At 37.7% G+C, this 24,315-nt stretch overlaps 1 protein-coding gene across 1 annotated transcript in view; it reads right to left on the bottom strand.

Annotated features, from left to right (window-relative positions):
- The window catches only part of COL22A1 (collagen type XXII alpha 1 chain), a 570,107-nt gene that overhangs the window by 216,608 nt on the left and 329,184 nt on the right, over positions 1–24,315 (bottom strand). The window contains exon 22 of the mRNA XM_036741444.1: positions 10,150–10,203. Coding sequence (XP_036597339.1) covers positions 10,150–10,203 — 54 coding nt within the window. The remainder of the gene's footprint in view (positions 1–10,149; positions 10,204–24,315) is intronic.

Raw genomic sequence — 24,315 nt, 5'->3', positions numbered from 1 at the left:
TAGGCAATGCAGTGCTTGAGTGCTGGGCCTAGAGCCAGGGAGAATTGAGTTCGAATTGAGCCGCAGACAATTTACTAATTGTATGATTCCTCCCAAGCAAGTAACTTGATCTCTGGTTGCTTTAGTTCCCTCAAGTATAAAATGAGTATCATAACAGTACCTACTGTGAAATTAATTAAGGTGGGACATTTTTTTTGCTGTTTTAGAATGCTAAATTAATTGTCATTGATTGAGCCTTACTAGGTGCAGAGCCCCAAGCCCAAAACTCTAATTACTAGGTGCTAAGCAGAGGATGTGGGCATGAAGCCCCCTGGGCCCTAAGGGGAGTTGCTAAGACCAGGGACAATAGTAGGGGCCTAAGTTCTGGTCACTCAGATGATGTTTGATGATGTCTAAAGACTGTATAAAAAGAGATAATAGAATTATTTGCTTAGGGCTCTGAGGCATAGGAGGAGTGGTGTGTGACTCTGGGCCAGCCTTGTTAAGAGATCCTCAGCTCGTCAACCCAGATGTTGATGCTTTCCTGGTAACTATGAATTGTGACTTGGTCTGTTTATTTTGTGTATGTTTGTAATTTCTTTGTACTTCTCTGAAGTTCAGGTTGCTGGGTTTTCCTCCTACTAAGTGGGTTTATATGTATATGTTGGATTAAAGTGAGACTGTTAACCCCTTAACTTTACTTTCCTTAGTAAAGCAGATCAAAAGAACCTGTGCTGGCAGTGTTCTAGTTGTTGGGCTTGTGTTGGTCTTTCACCCCCACAAGAGCTGCTAGCTCAATTGTTGTAACATCTACCTCCCAGGGTTGTGGGGAACAAATGATATAGTATGTGCAAAGCACAGTACCTGGCACATAGTAGGTGCATAATAAGTCCTTCCTTTCTTCCTCCTTCCCTCTCTCTCCCCTCCTTTCCTTTCTCCCTCCTTTTCTTTTTCCTTCACTCCCTCCATCTCTCCCTCTTTCTTTCCTTATTTGGTGTCTTCCTTCCTTTCCTTCCTTCTCTTCATTCCTTCTTTTCCTCCCTCTTTTGTCTTCCTTCCTTCTCGCCCTTCTTCCTTCATCTCTCCATCTTTCCTTCCCTCTTTCCTTTCCTTTCTCCTCCTCTTATCCTTCCTTCCTCTGCTCCTTTCTTCCCTCCTTCTTTTCTTCCATCCTTCTTTGCTTCCTTCCTTCTTCACTCCTCCCCTAGTTTGTTGGGATGCCTTCCCCTAAAGCTCCCAGATGTTGTGACTAATGTAGAATACAGTAGAGCCCTCATTTTCTTTGGTACAGATATTATACCTGTATTTTTGCAACCTAAGATCACAAAAGCTTTTTTTGCTGTCATGTTGGACCCCCTGACTCACACAGTGCTTTTGATCCACTAAAACCCTCGACTTTCCTTCACATGTAATGCCTTTCCCATCCTGGACTGGTAAAATTCATTTTTTTATTTTAAATCCAAGTGTAGCACTTTATAGAGGCAGATAGGTTTCTCAGTGAATAGAACTCTGGACCTGGAATCATGAAGAGCTAAGTTCAAATGTGGCCTCAGGCACTCACCAGGTGTGTGACCCTGGGCAAGTCACTTTACCTCTTTTTTCCTTAATCCACCACAGAAGGAAATGACAAACCTTTCCTGTAACTATGTTTAAAAAGTTTGAGAGACACAATTTCTGGGTAAGTGATCATTTTATTAACATGCTAGGATTTTATCAATAAAAGGGTCAGTGACACTCTCAAGTGCCAAAACTCTCATGGCTGAAAGCTTACAACTTATATGCCCTTGGAAAAGTGAACATTCCTAACAGTGGCAATCAACTCTAATTGGTTAACAATTAATGAGAAAATGAATATTATAATAATATGTGGCCTCACTCTAGTGAGAGTCTTGAGGGTATGTGACTTGGATCACCCTAGTCTTGGTCAAAGAGACTTATCAATTTACATATCAAAGAGGGAATCCACTTATACCCCAGACATGTGGGACCAAAGACAATGAACAGGAATTCACCAATTCAGCCTAGTCAGTAAGTTTTTTCCAAGTTGGGTAAGTTGATTTCTGGATAAGGAAGTAGACAACCCTTTAACCCTAATGCGATAATTGGCTATTGATATAAAAAAGAAATAATCTTTTTTTGTATATCTTTGTCAAGAAAACCCCCATGGGGTCATGAAGAGTCAAAAATGACTGAATGGCTGAACATCACTTTACATTTCTCTGTATTAAACTTCATCTGAGTAGAGATGACCCACCATTGTAACCCACCAAGGACCTTTGGGAACCCACATTGTACAAGGTATTATTTAACCCTCTGAGCTTTATGCTAATGGGGTTTAGACTGTGGGAATCCCCTTGGACCCCAAAAGAATTTGGGTCCTATTTGTTTGAGGGGGGAATGATGAGGGCACAGTCTCTGGGAACCCCTTTGAACTTTCCTTGAATCTTCCCACTTGATCTGGCCTTGGTCTGAGGCTATCTATCTATCCTTGCCCTTTATTGTCCAGCTACTTCCCACCCTTGATACTATCAATATCCATGCCTTCAGCTACTTCCCACCCTTAATCCCATTCTCTTGGTTCCTGGAGTTGGACCTCATCCTAGACCTTGGAGTCTGACCTCATCTGGGTCCCATCAAGCTCCTCCTTAGATTCCTCCTCAAGACACTCCCTAAACCCCTCCTCTAGTCACCCCAGAGCACCCCTCAATCCCTCCCACAATCTTTGTGTATATAAGTCTCATCTTGCCTGCATGAAGGCACTCAGATTTAATCTAGCTCAGTAGATTGAATCTGGCCCGCTTGTGTAAACAGGCATCACAAAGGGTGGGATTTCTTAAAACAACCCATCATGGTGAATCCCTAACAAATTTTGTCTTTTCCCTTGGCTGAGAAGGCTTGAGTCGAATTCTTTCGGCAGGACCTGGTATGTTGGTATCTTGGGGTCTCAAGCACTCCCAGAAACCTATGGTCCCCTACCTATCATCATTTTTTTAAAACCTCTTCAATGCCATGCACAGACTTGATGAACGTATCATCTTCATTGGTATCATGAGTAAAAATTTTGCTGACCAGCACAGGGCCATGAAGAGATACCTGAAGCATTCCACTAGAGACCTCCCTTCAAGCTGACATTGCTGTAATCAGTTAATCAATAAAAAAGCATTTATTAAATATTTAATATTTTCCAAGCAGCAGGGATATAAATACAAAAACAAAGATAGTCCCTGAATACAACAGGCTTACACTCTAATAGGGGAGACAATAGATATAGGAGATTGGTAGACAGGTAAGTATATTTTATTTACTTCCATTTCACCAGTTGCAAATCTACATAACTGTGCTTTCATCTAGCACATATGCCTCAACCTTGTCAAACAGGATAACATGGGAAATGTTTCCAAATGCTCCCCTAAAATCCAGATATATTATAATCTTATTTTTTTAGTCAAGTATTCCTCACAAATACCCTGTGAGATATCCATTTTATATATCAGGAAAATGAAGTACCAAAGGGTGAACAGACCTGGTCAAGGCCAGAAGACTAATCAGTGTCAGAGCTGAGATTACCTAGGCAAGTATTTTTGGTTTTACTTTGAGGGTGGGGCTTCTATATCATGCAAGTGTAACCTTTCACAATATGATTCCTGTCTCCCTTTCCAGTCTTACTGTAAATGATTATTTTCACATACTCTCTATTTTGCCAAATCAGCCTGTCTGCTCTTCCTTCTAAACAACATTCTCCCTCCTGACTCTCAGCCTTTGCAGAAGTCACATACCATACCTAGAATGTACTCGCTCTTCAACTTTGCCTCATAGAATCCCTTGCTACCTTCATGGACCAGGTCAGGAGCTACCTACATGACTGCTCCAGCTACTAGTACCCTCCAAACAGAAATTACTTCATATCTATTTTACATATATTATGTATTTAATTTTCAATACATGTTTCCCCCTCCCCCTCATAAAATGTAAACTACTTAAAGGCAGGGATTGTACTGCTATTTTCCAGGCCATTTTCTTTTACCTTTTTTTTCTTTTTAAATTTCCAGTGCACTGTACAGTAAATGGAAGAGTGTGGTCACTTAACACAGGTTTTATAAATTGAATGAATATGCCTCAGTAGTACCACTGACAACCTATCCTAAAAACATTATGAATTTTTGTAAGTCTTGTCTCCTCCTAAGACTTTAGTTTCCACTGCTGTAGAAGGTGGGGGCTATACTATCTCTAAGTTATCTTCAGACTCTTGCATTCTGGGATCCTTAATGAAAAATTGCAAATAATGAATTAGTTGACTTGTTATTAATAAACAACAGTGACTAAATAAATTGAATTACCAGGAAATACTAAATAGCTAACAAACCTAATTAGCAGTATCAGTGTTAAATTAACCAACTAATCTACACATCACTGAGAATGACAAAAACTAATTGATCTAATATCTATTGATGAACAGCGGTGATTACTAATAACAAGAAGCAGCATGGTTGATGTCGGAGTCAAGGGATGAATAGAGGGGTTCTTTCAAAGTTTTGTGAAGAACAGCAGTATACATTAGCATAAGTAATTACATTCTGGATGCTCCTTATAAACATTTGCTTTTCTAGATGAAAATGTGTACAACTCATGTATTTGTTGTGTGCCAGCTGAGAATGCCTGCTTTCTTAGCACACAGCAGGAAAGGCTACTTGTTCCATACAGTGTGATGTCTTGTATGCCAGTGAGGATTGTCCTCTCCTGATGGGGAGGAGGTGAAGGGGCGGGAGAGAGGAAGAGGAAAAGGCAGATGGAGACAGAAACAGGCAGAGAGGGATTGCTCAACTTGCTTTAATGGAATTGATGCTAATGAACAAGCAGATAACACTTTTTGTAAACATACAACAGATCACATTACCAAGGATTGGAATTCCCATTTAACCTTTAAGATTTCTCCATTATTCTTGTCTATCTGGAGGTAGAGGTAGTTGGGTTAATGGAAAGAACACACTGCCTTTGAAATCAAAAGACCTGGGCCCAAAATGTGCATTTAGGGTGACTCTCCTACTTAAAAGCTGTGTGATCTTTAAGAAAACACTTCTTCTCTCCAGACCTCAGTTTCCTCATCTGCAAAATGGACACAGTACCTAAGATTCTATGATTTACGCCAGGTGATATTTGAAATGATTTCAGATAAATTAATGTGTTTGGATTTTTGAGTGGTTTATTATTATTATCTTTGCTGTTGTTGATGATAGTGGGGATATTAGAAATATTACTGATAATATCAATGATGTTCATGCACTGAAAGTAATGATCATTTCTCTTTTGCACTAATAACTAACTACTGAATCAGGACCAAAATTTTTCCCCCTTTTCTACTTCCTCCTCCAGAAATCAATCAGTGTGGAAAATCTTGGGCAAAGACTTTTCCAGGCTAAGATTTAATTAGTTAGTAAAAGACATTCTAAGTTTAGGTTAATGGATAGATTCCTGCTCATTGGGTTTACTCAGGTCTGAGAAAATGTGCATTCTCCCTTTTGTCAGCTGATTTGGAAATTGATAAGTCTCTCTGACAAAGACTTGGGTGATCCAAGTCACATACTCCCAAAGACCCTCATTAGAATAATACCTCATTATAATATTCATTTTTTCATTAATTGTTAGCCAATCAGACTTGATTGCTACCCTCAGGTGTACCTGCTCTAGCAACGGCATATAAACTGTGAGCCATGAAGGGTCTTTTGCATTTGAGAGGGCCACTGACCTCTTTTATTAATAAACGTTTTAGCCTTACTAATAAAATGATTAAATTACACAGAAATCATGTCTCTTGAACATTTTAAACGTCACAGAACATTTGTATAATCCACTAAACATTTTGATTTGCTTTCCATTCAATATTCCTATGAGGTCCTTATTGTAAATGTAAGTACTGTAAGTTCTACTACACCCAATAACAAAATGTATTACAAATTTTAGTGAGTAGCATAATTTAGAAAATGTCCTGTAGCTTAGAAAGTTAATAATAGAAATGCTATATTACTTTAGGGCTGGAAAAACACTTTCATCTCAATTACCCTTTGAGGAAAATAATGAAGAAATGACTATTTCCATTTCATAGATGAGGAAACTGAAGCACAGGGAGGTTAGAAACATGGGATCCATAGAAAGGGATGATACTTTGGGGATCACCTAGCCTAATCTGTGCCTGAATCATGAATTTCTCAAGTGACTTCCCAATCCTACCAAGAACAAATGGCCGAGATAGGACTCAAATCTAGGTCCTCTGATTTCAGGGCCAGAGCTCTTTCTGCTCTGCCATGTTGCCTCACTGTGACTGCAAAAATGATTTGCCAGCCTTGTTTGCCAGAATTGAAAAAATAAAGACTAAAGAGAAATCAGCTTGTTTTTCATCATTAACATCAAAATGTCGCCATAAGTGTGAGTCATAAAAAAGCAAAGAAAACACAACTTGAATTATGGACAATTTGAAACCTCCAATTCCAACAGCATTCAGAGCTCGGGGAGTGGTGCAAAAAATGCTCTGAAAATTGGGTGCATAATGCATCTATCACTCAAAAGGACATCTTAATGTAGCTAGGCTGTAAAGCCAAAATTTCTGGAATATACTTACAGATTTTCCTTTTGGATAAGAACCCTTATACAAGCTGTACTTGAAAGGCTGATAAGCCATGCAGTATGGTGGTGAAATGAGGCGTAGAAAGCTAAATGGTTAGTAAGCAGCAAACATGAGACTCAGAGATCTTAGAGCCAGCGAAGCTCTCAAAATATCGTCAAGTCCATTCCCCTGCCTTGAGCCTAGGAAGGCAGAATCCTCATTTCTGTGGATGAGGCAGGGCAGTCTCGGGGAGGGTAAATTACTTGTTCTAGGTCATACAGGAAATTAATGGCAAGATGAGGACTCAAAGGCAAATGTCATACATCTATTGACTCATAGACAATTAGAAATAAAAAGAAACTTGGAGAACCCTAATCCAAAACTCTCATTTAACGCAGGGCCAAGACTCAGAAAGGAAAATGGCTTGTCCAAAGCCAAAGAGTTATGGCCAAATTGTAACTTGAACCCAGCTCTTTAGACTCCAAGTTCAAAGCTCTTTCTATAGCCAAGGGCTGCCTCTAGCTAGCATAAATATAAATCACCAAATTCACATCATTCTACTAAAGCCATGCTATACTATGTGTCTGCATTGAGACTACGGGCTGCTATAGGCCTTGGATAGTGATTAGGTATAAGCTAAAGTAATGAAATATAGTTTAGGTCTAGGCCTGAGAGTTATTCATCCAATCCTCAGAGTTTACAGCAATCAATGTAAGATAGAAGACATGCAGAAATCGGAAGATAAGCAAAAACTGAATGTTAAGGTCCTCTAATTTTTGATACTGGTAAACTGTGGGGAAAAGAGCATGGTTTAGAAAGTCCTCATGTCTTTCAATGACATGGAGACATGAAGTCATCCCTGACAATATCTCTTTAGGATTTCCTCTGTGTCTTAGGCTTCAAGAACCTTGCTACAGTAACGGGGCTTTAATTAATGTCCCGATCACCTAAGATGGAGTCATCCAAACGGGAGATACCAGGGATCTCTTCCTGCTTCTAGCTGAAAACGTTCTGTATTCCCCTAACATGGATGGGAACAGTGGCTTCCATTGAATGCTAGTGTCTTTAACAGCCTTGACAAGCTTTGTCTTTAAAATTAACAGACTGAGACAGTCTCACTTTCTTTCCAGCAACATTGGAGGGATAGGGGGTGGGGGAGAAGGAGGATGTCCTGTTCACCCACAGTACAGGCTTCAGTGCACTGAGTTGTTCACTACCTTCCCTCCCTCTTTCCTCCCTCTCTTTTTAGGCCCTGTGATCTGAGGAACAGCTTGGACATTGTTATCTCTTTTTTTTTTTGGTTCTAGACCTAGGTGGTAGGCCAGGACTTTGGAGTTGGAGTCATGGTGTTCTTTGAGGCAGGATTCCAGGCTGGAGGTTGCTGCCAACCCAGTAGGGAAGGCCTAAGAAAGCAAGGTACTAGGACATAAATATTAAACCCCTCACCAATATCCCTAACCCTTTGAATTTTAGACTTTGAACTTGGTAGGATTATGATATAAAAGAAGTGAATTAAGCCATTAAACTAATCTCTCTTCCCTCCCCAGAGACTGTGGTGTTGGGGAAGGATGTTTGTTTATTTGTCTTGTTGTACTTTTAAAGTAAATAGTCTTTTATAAAAGCTACAAATAATCTGACTATGGCATGGTTAAATGGAACTGAGGTATATGGCATTGTTAAAATTTGGGGAATACATTTGGTGGGAGCTTGAGCCAATAGGAGAAACTAGACTCTTGCAAATCCATTTAACCTTAATGAAGAGCCCAGAAGGGTAACATGTAATATATGTGGCCTTTAGTACTTCAGGCCAGGGCAGCCAATGTTAAACTACCAAAGCCAGCTTATAAATCTCCCCTAGGGAACATACACAAAACAAGGGGAACATACCTATAAACAAAAAAGGAACAGCACTCAGAAACATTCAAATCTTGAAACTACTCTGCTTTTCTGAAACAACTGAAAAATCGACCTATTTCCTTTCTTCTTTATCTAACAGTAAAAGGTTTTAAATAAGATCCAGAATAAGGGCTAGCCTCAAGCACCGGAAGCAATCCCCTACTTCCTTGTAAGTTCATGCATCATCTTTGGACAACTTCATTGTGGGAAAGATACTGGTGCCAAGCTACTGACTTCCCACTCTCATGGATCAACTGTCCTTCCTTCTCTGTTATGCTCACAATGCAAGTCAACATCAGCATTGAGTCAGAAACCATTCAGGCAGGAAGGAACTAGAAGAACACAAATATTTAATGGTAAGGCAAGATAGGTTGTCAAAGGCCTGGGCACATAATCAAGAGTCAGTTAGCATCAACGGAATTCAAAATGGCAGAGTAGTAAAATATATGTGTACAGAGAATCACAAGGCTTGAAAAGATATTGGACCATTAAGATCCCTTCCATTTTAAAATTTCTATATTCTTACTATCAACTAATCCAACACTCATGTTATTGACATGAAATAAGAGTTAAGGGCTTGATGTGACTTCTCCCTGGTTGCAAAATGACTTCATGGCCAAGCTGGATTGTAAACCAAGATCTATTATGTCCTCTCCGGTATTTTTTTCTACTATACCATACTGCATCAATACATAATAGACGAAATGACTCAAGAAATTCTTATTTCTAATGGCGGCAGGCTTCTGCAACTGCTGCTAATCCAGGTCTGCTTGAGGGAGTGGGGAAGGTCTCAGGAAATGCTGTCAAAGCACATTGCTGTCATTGACATCACAAATGCAGTCATCATCATGGTACATTCCTTTCATATTTGCCTTTAAAACTTCCAACAGTTTATTGTATGGCCCAGTACATGAGAATATCCTTAGGGATACATATGGCATAGGGCAACAGTCACATGGAGAATGCTTGAGTCAGAACTTGCATTTTGGCTCCCAGGAAAAGTGATATAGAACAGGCCTTAAATTCAGTTCCCTGGATGACAGGATGGTAAAGACCCCAGGACACCATAAGAAACTTGTTATGGATGAGATGAAAGAGGGTAGAGCTTAATGGGAAGCCCCCTGGAGTGATGATCATTGGAGAAAGGAAGAACTCTATCCCATAGCTTCTTGTTTAAGCTAATCATTTTATGCAAGTTGTTGCTGAGTTCTTTGTTCTTGTAAAATACCTTAAGTACTGAAAAGGCCCTGTCAGTATTTTTTCTCTCTAATATAAAGTCCTGGGCACCTGTTCCCGATTGCAGCTACCCAGGTATTCAGATTCTTTAAAGCTGAGCTTCCCTGACACCAAAGAGGTCCAACTTGGATTGCTTGCTCTCTCTTCTCCACACAGTGAGATCTACAGGCCAATGCAATAGAAGAGCCTGATTAAGAAATGCTGGCCCAGAAGCCTAGGCCAGCCATGATTTTCTAAGCCGACCACAGGCAGCCTCAAAATAAGGAGACTAGTTGGCACCCATGATGGTGCTACTGCTGCCTTCTTGCTCTGACCACCAAACTGATCTGCTAGTTGTGAAATTCTTCATTTGTCAGAAGAAATAACCAGTTGTTTATTTACTTTTTCTTTTTTTTTTTAATAAACTTTGATATGGAAAAAATGTCAATTGTTTCACTTACAGGAGGTCCTGGTAATCCATTGACTCCAGGTATGCCAGCTTCGCCTTTCTTTCCCTGGACACAGAAGAAGAAATGGAAATTACAAAACAGACATGGAATAGAGGACCAACATTGCTTTAGACAGCCATTGATGGGATTCTTGTCTCCTCCAAGAAACCCGAAACTTTTAACCTAAGCATTAGCCTTATCAAATCCATGAGGGACAGAAGGGAAACGCTGCTCAGGGTACCACAGTTACTCATACTTGAAACTTATTCTTTTGCTTTCCTTTTTGAAAAAAAAAATTATTTTTAAAATTCATTTAAAAAATGAGTCTCAAATTCTCTTCCCCCTTCAAATCCTCCCCCACCCATTGTGAATATAAGACATGTGATTTATGTGGAATCAAGAAAAACACATTTCCATATTAGGCATGTTGCAAAAAGAAAGTAAGAAAAAAATAAAGTGAAAAAAATGCTTCAGTTTGTATTCAGACTCCATCAGTTATTTCTCTGGATGTGGATCGCATTTTTTCATTATAAATCCCCTAGAACTGGCTCAGATCATTTTATTGATCAGAGCAGCTAAGTCTTTTACAGTTGATTATCATTACCATGTTGCTGTTACTGTATACAATGTTCTCTTGGTTCTGCTCACTTCATTTTTAACAGTTCATATGTCTTCCTGTTTTTTTCTGAAACCATCCTGCTCATTATCTCTATCTATATCTATATCCATCATTGCTATAACACAATACTATTCCACCACAATCATAAACCACAACTTGTTTAGCTATTCCCCAATTGATGGGCATTTCCTCATTTTCCAATTCTATGTCAAGTCCCCCAAAGGATATTATAAATAATTTTATATTTGTAGGATTTTTTTCTTTTCTTTTTATCTCTTTGGGATACAGACCAAGTAATGGTATTGCAGGGTCAAAGGGTATGCATAGCTTTATAGCCCTGTAGGCACAGTTCCAAATTGCTTTCCAAAATGGTGAAATCATTTCATTACTCTACCAATAATGCATTAATGTCACATTTTTCCCACATTCCCTCTAACATTTGACATTTCCTTTTCTATCATATTAGACTATCTGATAGGTGTGAAGTGGTATCTCAGAGTTATTTTATAATTTCCATTTCTCTAATCAATAGAGATTGAGAGCATTTTTATATGACTACAGATAGCTTTAGGGCAATTAGGTGGTACAGTGGATAGAGCACTAGGCCTGCAGTCAGGAAAACTCATCTTTATGAGTTCAAATGTGGCAAATAGGAGTTAAGTGACTTGCCCAGCGTCACACAGCTAGTGTCTGAGGCCACATTTAGTTGGTTTTGATTGTGCAAAATTTTTTAATTTAATAAAATCAAAATTATCTATTTTACATCCTACGATGTATCTTTGTTTGATCATACATAAATTCTACCCTTACACATAGATCTAACAGGTATAATTTTCCATGCTCCCTTAATTTGCTTATGATATCACACTTTATGTCTAAATCATGTACTCATCTTTACCTTATCTTGGTATATGGTGTGAGATGTTGGTCCATACCTAGTTTCTGCCAAATTACTTTCTAGTTTTCCCAGCAATTTTTGTTAAATAATGAGTTCCTGTCAAAAAGTTTAGATTGTCAGGTTTATCAAACATTAGATTATGATAGTCATTTACTACAGTGTATTGTATACTTAAGCTATTCCACTGATCACCACTCTTTCTCTCAGGCACTACCACATTGTTTTGAAGATTACTGCTTTGTAATAGTTGGAAATCTTGCATTGCTAGGCCACTTTCTTTTGATTTTTTTTTCCTTTGACTTTTTGATATTCTGGACAGGATATTTTTTTCCTTCCAGATGAATTTTGTTATTATTCTAGTTCTATAAAATAATTTTTGGTAGGTTGGTATGGCACTGAATAAATAAATTAGTTTAGGTAAAATTGTCATATTTCCTCAGTCTATCCATGAGCAATCAATACTTCTTCAATTGTTTAGCTCTGTCTTTAGTTGTGTGAAAAGTGTTTTGAAATTGTGTTCATATTGTTCCTGGGTTTGTTTTGGCATGTAGATTCTAAGTGTTTCATATTGTCTGCAGTTATCTTATTTTTTTATTCCTCTTATTTAAAAAAGTGTTTATTTTATTTTTCGCAATTACACACAAAACAGTTTTTAACACTCATGTTTCATAATTTGAGTTCCAAATTCCCTTTTTCTTCCTTGAGAAGGTAAGCACTTGACATAGATCATACATGTACATAGAATACATGTTTGCATATTAGCCATGTTGCAAAACAGAACACAGACCAACGAAAAAAGAAAGCAAAAAAGGTATAAAGATAGGCTTCAATCTGTATTCAAACTGCATCAGTTCTTTCTTTGGAGGTGGATAGCATTTTTTTTATCATAAGTCTTTTGGAATTGTCTTATATCACTGTATTGCTGAGAATAGCTAAGTCATTCACAGTTGATTATTATACAATATTGTTGCTATTATGTACAATGATCTCCTGACTCTGTTAACTTCACTTTGTATCAGTTTATATATCTTCCTATTTTTTCCTGAAACAATCCATTTTGAGTCATTTTAAATGGAATTTTTCTTTCTATCTCTTCATTCTGGATTTTGTTGGTAATATATAGAAATGCTGATGATTTCTGCAGGTTTATTTTAAATCTGCAACTTTGCTAAAGCTATTCATTGTTTCAGCTAGTTTGTTAGTTGATTCTCTGGGTTTCTCCAAGTATACCATCATATCAGTTAACAAGAGTGACAGTTTTGTTTCCTCGTTGCTTGTTTTAACTCCTTCAATTTCTTTTTCTTGTCTTATTACTATAGCTAGCATTTCTAGAACAATATCAAATGATAGTGGTTCTAAGGGGCATCCTTGCTTCACTCCTGACCTTACTGAGAAGGCTTCTAACTTATCCTCATTACAAATAATGCTATGTATAGAATGATTTTACGCATATATATATGCACACTCATATATACACATATGCATATATATATACATAGGCATATATATATATATATATATATATATATATATATATACACACATATTTGTGTCTAATGGTAGAAATCGCTAGGGCAAGTAGGGGAGAAAAAAAAGAGGAAAAAAACAAAGTTACACGAGGACTTTAATATATACATTTAAAATGAATAGCAAGTTGAATATAATTGATTTGCAGTTTCATGTACAATCATCATTTTTTTCTATTCTACTATATTATGGGAATACTTATTTTATTTCTTAAGTTCAGAATAAAATAGATAAGAAGAAAAGAAAAACAAATGATAGTTGCTGATGGTTTAATGTTGTTGTTATTCACTCATTTAGTCATGTCCAACTCTTTTAGACCCCATGGACCATAGCACTCCAGGCCCTTCCATCCTCCACAAATTCTCAGTCTGTCCAAGTTCATGTTCATTGTTCTAGCCTTATTATACATTGCTCTCATCCACATACTCTATAGCCTAGCCAAACTTTCTTTCTTCCTATTCCTCACACATTATATCATTTCCAAAATCTGTGCCTTTGCATTCACTATCTCCTGTCCCTGGACAGTACCCGCTCTTCCCTTTTGCCTCCTGAAGTGCTTGATTTCCTTAAAGACAGAGAGATCAAAAACATGGCCGACAACACTCCTAAGTGTGGCTGGAATCATATTAAAATATAATTAGGAAATATTTAACAAAATAAATAAAAATACAATAGAACATAGATAATAATAATATGTGGTTTTCTAAGACAAATATGGTGCTATGGGGATTTTTATTTATAGTATCATGGCTCATTTTTATTTGAGTTTGATCCCAATGCTTTAAAATATGTTTCAAACACTGCCCTTTCTAGAAGGGTTTTTGTAGTTGCCTAATTACTAATTCCTTCCTCTTCTTCAGGTTATATTGCATCTGTTTTACATGAGTTTTCTGTATACCTAGCTATGTGAATATTGACTCACCTGTCCAAATATAAGCTCCTTGAGGGCAGAGGATATTTACCTTTTGTCTTTATATCCCCAATTCTTTGCTCAGTGCCTGACACATAATAGAGACTTTACAATGTTGGTTGATAGACTGATAATATAGTCATTGACTTAGTATAAAAGTCTAAGATTATAAGTCTAACTAATTTTCTGTGTAAGCCTCAATATTTTGAAGACATAGGGGGCATGTTTCATCATCTGTCTTTTGGAATCATAATTGGCCATTGTATTGAAAAGAATTTTTAAAACTTTGAAAAGTTGTTTTATTTAACAAAACAGCAGCTATTTTACCAATTATTATCCTGATTTTGCTCATCTCACTCTTCATCAGTTCATATGAGTCTTGTTAGGTTTTTTGGAATCCATCCATTTTGCTATATCTTACAGAACAGTAAGATTCTCTTACATGTATAAGCCATAAGTTGTTTAGCCCCTATCATTTTATATTACTAGTGAACAAGAACCAGCTTCTTTTTGAAGCAGCTCGTTTTTAGATACCATTTTTTCTTTGAATCAAACTTGAATTTGCCTCATTGCATCTTCCACCCATTGCTGCTAGTTCTGCTCTCCCAAGTCTAAATTAATCTCCCAGGTGACAGCATTGAAAAGATCTGAAGTGAGCTTTTATGTTGCCTTAAATCCTTCTCTTCTCCAGGACTGAACATTCTTAGTCCCTTCAATCAATATTTACATGGCATGAGCTCAAAGCACTTCACTCTACTGTTTGAATGATTGGCCTCTGGATATTCTCTAGCTTAAGAACAATTTTCTTAAGATTCAGTGCTCAGAAATGACTTCAACTTTCCAGAGGTTACCTCACTCAGTCAGGGTATGGAATGAATACCACTTCGTTATTCTTGGATGGTACAACAATCCAACCCCTTGGTTTTACAGCTAGTAACACCTAGACCTCTAGAGATGAAATGACTTTTCCAAGGCTTCAGAGTTAATGAATGATGGAGCTGGCATTTAGACTCAGACAGAACCTTGTATAGGGAGTTCCCAGAGAGGAGTCTCCCTATGCCAATACACATGGGTAGTTGCTTTGCCACTTATAATGTTAGGAATTTATTTGCCTGTGACACTGAGAAGTAAAGTGACTTGTCCAAGGTCATTGCCCCAATTAATATATATTAGAGGTAGAGCTGAACTCAGGTCTATCTGACTCCAAGGGCAGTTCACTATCTACTGTATACCACTATACTATACCTTCTACTATTTTATACTGCTAAAATACATTTATTTAAAAAGAGAAAGAATTTTCTGTCTATGTCTCTCTTCACTTTTCTCTTTCACTTGGTAGTCATATATCTTTCATGTTTTCAATTACCTTACCATACTGATGAGTCTCAGCTCTACTTATCAAGTCCTAACCTCTCCCTCAACTTCCAGATTTCCATCTCCAACTACTACACATTTTAAATTTTATTTCCCATAGAATGATGGAGCTGGAGTTAGTAATACCTGAGTTTAAATACTTCCTCAGAAACTTGTTAGCTGTATGACCCTGGGGAAGTAACTTCCTTTCTCTCTGCCTCAGTTTCCCTATCCATAAAATAAGGATAATAATAGCACCTAAGTCAGAATTGCTATGAAGATCAAGTGAGATAATATATAAAGAGTATTTCATATACACATGTAGTATTTTACGTGTTATCTCTATAGAGTTACATATAGAAATGATATATTTGATAAACATACTAGAATATTATATTAGCACATATTTAATGTGTACAAATTTCATTTGCATATATAGCTATTACTTCTCAGAACAAAATATCCCTTTCTGGATAAAGCTCCCCTATAAAGTTTTATTCCCTTAATAGAATGTTAAGAGCCTTGATGGCAAAGATAGACTTGCTTTTTGTGTTTGTATTCTCAGAGTTTAGTACAGCACCTGTCATGTAGTACTTAATGAATGTTTCTCATCTGTTCATTTGTTCCTTCATTATTTCATTCATTTAAACCTTATCTGAATTCTAGCCTTATTACCTGCCATATGACCATGGTCAACCTACCTTACCTTTCCGGGCCTCAGTTTCCTCATCTTCCATACTAATTTTATAGGACTAAAAGGACCAAAATGCATCATAAATTATAAAGTGCTATATATGAACTTTTAAAATTAGTGAATAAGACAATACATATACATAGGCACATATGTACATGCATACACATGCAAACATACAAATATATGCTATGAAATTAAATTTCTATGGTTCATATTAAGGTATAGCAAATGCAGGAAATTTTGGTAGAGTGAATCAAAATATGACTATATGCCAAGTGATCTAATGATAATCTAGATACAGAATATATCCTTGACTGCATCAGAAATTGTACCTTTAAGCACTGTCCAACAAACTATGACATGCTCCATAAAATAGCAGTGTCAAATTGTACAGAGACCCATAAAAAGAATATGGGTTTCTTGACAATAACCTTGTGATTTAACAGGTTTTTATTGATTCCTCTTTGTTGAGGGTGTGCGATTGTTTTAAGGCATTAACAGGCAAGACCATTGCTCTCTGGTTATAACCCACATATACGATCAAGCTAACTTTGGTTGAACTACAGGAGGAATGTGCCCATTTATTTCCTCAAAAGTGAATAAATGGCATACATACATTATGTACTTTGCATATATGGTGCTACTCCTGGACTACCATCATGAAGGATTGAACTAAGTCTCACCATTATCAGTGAGTCCATATTATAAGTCCAGTCCTATACTAGATTAACATTTTGAAGAACAGGCAGAAGGAATAAGGCATGTCTCCATATCCCTTCAAGAACTCACAAATCTTGTTGGAGTCGCCAAATTGGGGAAATAATTTATGAAATAATTGAGAGGTCTAAGAGTAGAGTGGAAGAGTCCAGGACTTGGATCACAAGACCTTGGCTTTTCGAGCCACAATGATTTTCATTTTTAAAGTTCTTCTGTGGCTACACATGGGTAATGGTAAGAATTAAAAGTGGGAAGAGCTTTAGAAACCATCTAGTTCCATTTTCTTATTTTGCAGAGGAGAATATGGAAGTTCAAGAGATTGAATTTTAACACTTGGAGATTGTTGTGGATTGTAGAGTTGGCTGCTGATTACTCCTTCCTTTTTGCTCCCTCCCACCTGTTGAATTGATTCAGTTGAGCCCTGGGCAAGTCTCTTCTTTCTTCTCCTTAGGGGGTGGTTTAGGACAGATGTGTCAAATACAAGCTGGGCTGCATTGCAACACCAGAACCAGATAAAAATGTAACTGGGAAATATTTAACAAACTATGAAAATACAATAGAACACAGATAATATTAATATGTTTTTTCTAAGTGAATATGCAGTCCTTAGGGGTCTTTATATTTAGTTCAGTTTGACACCACAAGTTTAGGGTGAGAATTTTTTCCCCAGGTCATCACCTTTTCCTCCCATACGCTTTTATCTCTGGAGATTTAATCAGTTACAAGGAACACTTCTCCCTATTTTTCAGAGGTCTCCATTCTCGAGTATGGGTGGAATTCTTCTGTAAAAAGATGAATGTGATATCAATAATATTTAACAAGAGGAATTAAAAATAATTTCTCATCTGTAAAATGCACTGGAAAAGGAAATGGCAAACCACTCCAGATATTAGATATCTTCTTGGTTTTTTTTCTATTTTTTGGATATTTGGTTTTGTTCTCATATTCCTTGCTGTCTCAAAGGGTCGTTGATTTCTGTTTGGCCTGTTGTATTTTTCAAGAAATCTATTATTTGGGCAAGGTTTGCTGCTTTATTTTAGAAGCTATTCTATTCATTCCCTTTACAATTATTTCCTTACTTAAGAGGCCAATCTAAATCTAATCAATCCCTGAGAAAGAATAACTCCTGCAAAATTTACCAAAGCAGTCATTTAGCCTTTGCATAATGACCTCTAGTGAGTGGTAACCTACTACCTCAGGAGGCAACACATTCTGCTCTAGGATGGATTTAATTTTTAGGAATACTTTCCTTAGTCTCACATAAAAATGGATGATTTTGTCAATGTGGATATTCCCTCCAGTGATGTAGATCTCAATCCATCCATGCCTGCCCTTGCTATAACCTCATATAAACTTTCCTTAGAGTGTCTAACAAACATGGTGGAGGCCTTCCTCAAATTTTATGGACATTATGAAGATACTAGTGAACTACATGGGCTGTCTTATTTTTTGCTCAATCATTGGTAACATCCTTTGTATTGTTTCTTCTTTGAATATCTTGTTTAAAATGTATGATAGCCTGCTCATGCCTACCAGTTATCTGCCTACTTCTTTTTGGGTGAACCTCAGTTCAAAGAAGGAAGGAGAGAGAGAGGGAGGAGAAATGAAGGAATGAAGGAAAGAAGAAAGAAAGAAAGAAAGAAAGAAAGAAAGAAAGAAAGAAAGAAAGAAAGAAAGAAAGAAAGAAAGAAAGAAAGGAATGAAGGAAGGAAAGAAGTAAAGAAGGAAGGAAGGAAGAAAGGAAGAAATGGAAAGAGAAAGAAGGAAGGAAGGAAGAGGGAAAGAAAGAAAAAGAGAAAAAAGAAAATTCTTTAGTCTAGACTCTGAATCTATCACTTCTTGTTCTGGAAGTGTATGTTATGTTTCATGATGGGTCCTTTGGAATTGTGGTGGGTCACTGTGTTGATCAGAGTTACTAAGTCTTTCAAAGTTGATTATCCTTATGATATTGTTGTTATTATATATATTATTTTCCTGGTTTTGCTGACTTCACTTTGTATCAGTTCATACAAGTCTTCCTTACAGCAAAATAACATTTCATCACAACTATATGCCATAGCCTTTTCAGCCACTCTCCAATTGATGGGTATTCCCCTCAGTTTCCAATTTTTACTACCTCAACAAGAGTTGCTTTGCTGTGGTACATTTGGGACCTTTTCCTTTTTATTTAATCTCCTTGTGGTATAGCCCTGGTAATAATATTGCCAGGTGAAAGGTGATGCTCAATTTAATAGCCTTTTTGTCATAGTTCAAAAGTGCTTTTCTGAAAAGTTAAACTAGATCACAGCTCCACCAACAGTGCCTTATTGTACCTGTTTTCCAAAATACCCTCCAGTATTTGTCATTTCCATTGCTTGTCACCTTAGCCAATTTGATGGACGTGAAGTGGTACCTCAGAGTTGTTTTAATTTGCATTTCCCTAATTATTAGTGATTTAAGGTGTTTTTTTAAATATGGCTATGATAACTTGGATTTCTTCTGCTGAAATCATATCCATTCATATCCTTCGCTCATTTATCAATTGGGAAATGAATCTTATTCTCAACAAACAAATCCTTGCTAAACCATCCCTGGCAGATGGTTCTCCAACTTCTGCTTTACCATGGTCTACAAAAGCAAAATCACTACCTCTGTAGGCAACTTATTCTTTCTTAAAAAGTTTCTACTTTAAGAAGTTTTTTTTAATGCTGGATCAATAGATTTGATTGCTCTACTGCACTTCTCCCCTTTGAAGCTGTATTTAATGAATCTACTCCTTTTTGTGGGATAGCCATTTATATTTAAAGACAGCAATCAATCCCACCCCCTCTCTCCTATTCCCTTACCTCTATACATATCTCCTTTACTAGGTCACTAGTTCCTTCATCTGGTCTACAAATTATGTTGTTTTGAGTTCTCTCCCTACCCCTTCCTGGGTACTTCTCAATGCTTCTTTAGGTCCTAACTTATATGAGGTCACTTCAATTCAATACAATCCAATTGAATTCTTATTTATCAAATATCTGTTTTGTGCAAGGTAGTTTTACAAGCAAAACTGGTATGATAAACTGAGCCAAGGTACTTGTAGAAGTCAATAATATCTTTCACTACAACTTGACAAAAGTTTATTCCCCCTCCTTGGTACTGACTAATTAAAGAGGTGAGATTGATCAGGAAAAAGATAATGGAGGCACCTTCTCTTCTCCTCTTAGCTAAGTATAAACAGATGACTTCACTTATCTTCCTGGACAGTCAGTCCCTCTTGAAGATGCTTCCTGAGATATTAATAAGAAAGATGAAGTATTTTGCCTCAAGGTCAATAGAACAGTTGAGAGAATATATTTCAATTTGGAAGCCAGCCAACAACTTAGCATTTCTAAGACCATCTCAGCCTTTGGTGAAGATTCCAATGAGCACACCAGACATTAAAATGACCCACAATAGAAGGTAAGGGGGAGGTGCACTGCATTTGGCTGGAGCAGGATGATTAAAATTAAAATGCCAATGGGAAAAGGAATGAAAAGATTAATTTTGTGAGAAGCCTCAGAAGTATCCAGTGGGATTTCAATGAATCCCACATTTCAAGAAGTCCTGGCAATTTTACATAACATTTTTACTATCATTCTGGAAGGAAAGGTCTATAATAGCTTTAAAGCAATTTGCAAAAGGCTCCAATTTAGAGGATAATTCCATTTCAGGAGAATGATAGCCATGTGTCTGAATGTGTCAGAAATTAAAGCTGGCAGAAATAACCAACAGTGATTTACACTGAAGAAAGGCATGGTAATGTATACAAGAAATACATTTTAAAGCAGGAAACACAATTTAAAAAGCAAAAGTCAAAGAGTAGCTTTTAATGAAGAAAATCAGGCCCAGAGATGTTAAATGACTTATCCAAGGTGACATAACTAATGCACAGAAGAGTTGAGATTCAAATGCGAGTTCCCTCATCCGTAATTCTAAGCTCTTTCCCTCTCCTCTCATGTAACACATGCTCGTCAGGGTTCTATCCTGAGTCCATTTCTCTTCTCTCCCTATATTTGTGTTCTTGGAGACGGCATGTGGTCCCATGAGTTTAAGCATCATGTAGAACAAGATAACTTCCTTGTCTATTCGAGATTCTGAAAACATCTCAAAATCACCATGTCCAAAACAGAATTTATTATTTTTCCCCATAATCATGGGCATCTTCCAAACTTGCCTAATTTTCTCCCTTACAGTCCGTATCTAATCACTTGTCACTTCGTGTTGATTCTGCTCCAATAATATCAATCATATCCATGTCCTCTTCACTCACACAGCTCCCATCCTAAATAGGCCCTCGTTATTTGGTGCCTATACTACTGTACTATTTTATTCTTTTACTCTGTCTCCTTCCTTCTAAATCTCTTCCTTTATTAATCCATCTTCCTATGGCTTCCAAAATAACTGTCCTAAGATACATTTCTACTATTATTTCACTCTCCCACCAAATATTTTCAATGTCACCCCATTGGCTATAAGATAAACCATAAACTCCTTAGCTTAGTAATTAAGACTCTTCATAGCTCCCTTTTGAGCCTTATTTCACACTACTTCCCTTCACATGAGCAGGCACTATGAGGTACCTGCCCCTCCCTAGCCCCTGCTGGCTCAGAATGGCCTAGTTAAGAGCCAAACAGTAAGTTAAGGATAGCCTCCCAGGTTTCTTTCACTGTATCACTCTCACTAACAGGTTAGGATTCTCACAAAATGATACTCATATTTCCAAAGAGCAATACCCAGTGAATAGAATGGAACTCACTTCAACTCTCTTCAAATGGACAAGGATTTATCAAGAACCTACTATGTGTAATGTACTGGGCTCAGCTCTAGGGATATAATGATAAAAACAAAATAATGTCTGAGTATCTTATTTGACTGAGACTTTCTATTTTTTATCTCCACTTTGCAAAGTACCAAAGAATTGGATAGAACTTTCAAACAAAGCCCGTCTGTCTGCCTTCTTCCTGGAAATGGTGAATGCTGGATGTTCAGAAAGCAATCCTTTCTGAGCCTTGGGTAACAATGTAATAGAGTCCACAGAGTGTAATGGGAAGCACATAGCCAAAGCAGAGGAGAATAAGATTCCAGTCCTGTCTTTGCCATTAAATCACTGAGTGATATTAGAAAAGTCACTTCACCTGTCTCACCCTAAGGGCCCTTCTACTTCCAACATCCAATCATCTTATGATAATCCCATACAGCCATAACATCAGGCTTAGTCTTTCTTGTGTGCTCCAGTTCTGCCCCATGAAGTACATCTGGAAGTCACTACCTCCTCATCTCTATTTTTTAGAATTCTAGCTTCTTTGAAGTCTTTACTTATGTACCATTTCATATTGAATATCTTTCCTTTTCCTTCTAGTTGTGTTCTCTCATTCCTAAGATCAACATGTATAAACTAATCTATTTGCATATTTTTATTATTAATAGTATCAATATAATGTTTTAAAATTTTCAAAGATCTTTATATTTATTATCTCATTAGATCCTCACAATGCTGTGATACATGTGTTAGTTTTATCTCTGCTTTTACAGATCAAGAAACTGAGGCTAAGATAGATCTAGTGACTTATAAAGAGTCATAAAATCACTAAGTGTCTAAGGAAGAATTCAGAACCTGGTTTTGGATCCTCAGATTTTCTGAATCCCAAGGTCCATGAACCTGATCATCCCAGAAGCATCTGAAACTCAGCTTGCAACAAAAAAAAAGTTATCATTAAAGTCAACTTAGCACAGAAGGGAGGCATACTGGATTTAGAGGACCTAGTTTCAAATCCTTGTTCTGTCACTCACTACTGACATAGCCTTGATTAAGTCTCATTGCCTTGCTGGGCTCCAGTTTCCTCATCTATAATGAGAAGGGTGGACTAAATGAGGAGCTAAGGGCCCTTCCAGCTCTCAAGATATGATCCTATGGTCTTTCCCCGAAAACCAACCTTTTTTAAACTTTTCTTCTTCCCAAGAAGATATCACTATTCTTCTAGTCACTCAGGTTCTCAACATCCACAACTTTTAACTTTTCATTTCCACCAATGGCCAATCAATTGTGAATGCTGATTCAACCTCCATAACCTATCTCACTTTCATCCCCTTTTTTTCTATTCACACAGCTACGACTCCCATGAATTCTCACCAACAGTGGATAGCTTGGTGGCCCAGTGGAACACTAGGTAGGATCCACAACATCTATTTCTTCCACATCCTCCTAATTACTTAGCACAAGTACCTGAATGGACTCAGTGCTCACTGAACTATCATATATGAAATGATATACTAGACACTGTGGATAGAGTGCTAGTCCTTAAGTCAAGAAGATCTGAGTTCAAATTCAACCCAGACACTTAGCTGGGTGATCTGAGTCAAGATACTCAACTTCTACATGCCTTAATTGTCTTTATGTAGAATGGAGATAATAGGAACAACCTTCCACTTTTCTTGTGAGGTTCAAATGTGGTAATATCTGTAAAGTGCTTTGTAAAGTATTATATGAATGCTTGTTGTTGTTGTGGTTACTATTGCAACACTCTCCTATTGGAACTCTCATCACAGGGGCGGGGCCAAGATGGTGGAATAAAAACAGGGACTTGCTTGAGCTCTCCCCCAAACATCCTCCAAATACCTGTAAAAAATGACTCTAAACAAATTCTGGAGCTGCGGAAACCACAAAATGAAAGAGTGAAACAAATTTCCAGCCAAAGACAACCTGGAAGGTTAACAGGAAAGGTCTATCATACTGGGCTGGCAGAAGAGCAGAGCCAAGTGTGGGCTGAGCTGGCACAGATGAAGCTGGAGGAGGCCTCAAGGGACTGAATAACTGATAACTGTGGTGGCTTCCAGACTTCCCAACCCACAAACACCAAAGACAATACAGAAAGTCAGTGGGAAAGGTCTGTGGGACCTGAGTGAGAGAGAAGTGCAGTGGGGCCCCAGTCTGGGACAGTGGAGGCAGTGGTGGTGGTGGCAGCAGCAGCAGTGGCTGCTTCCAGAGCTCTCAGACCACAGATTGTGGGGGATGTAGTGGCTGATCAGAAAGGGATTGCAGGGATCTCTTTGCTGGCTCTAAGGAAGGATTCTCTTGTTTTGCCCTGCTTGGATCTGGGTCACGGTCCTGGGGTGAAGAGGAGTGTGGTATGGCACAGCTTGTGGCAGCTCTGGAGAAGGAATTCTTCTCAGAGTTACAAGGTAGAAAAGAGTGCTTGTGGTTACTCACAGACTAGAGCACAGGCCAGGAAAGAAGTAAACATTGCTCCTTTGATCATACCAGCTTGGAAGAACTGACAATTTCCAGGACCCTAGAAGTGTCTCTGAAAACAGCTGCACAAAACCCCCTGAAATTTGGGACAGGACACCCTACACGCTGGAAGCAGAGTCTTACCTTAACAAAGGGTTAGAAAGTCAAGTATTTGGCTGCTAAAACAGCATTAAAAAACTCAGACTATAGAATCTTACTTCTGTGA

Source organism: Trichosurus vulpecula, chromosome 1 (assembly GCF_011100635.1).
Source record: "Trichosurus vulpecula isolate mTriVul1 chromosome 1, mTriVul1.pri, whole genome shotgun sequence".
Lineage (NCBI taxonomy): Eukaryota > Metazoa > Chordata > Mammalia > Diprotodontia > Phalangeridae > Trichosurus > Trichosurus vulpecula.
The sequence above is the reverse complement of the archived record's forward strand: the minus strand, read 5'-3'. Positions and strand labels throughout refer to the sequence as shown.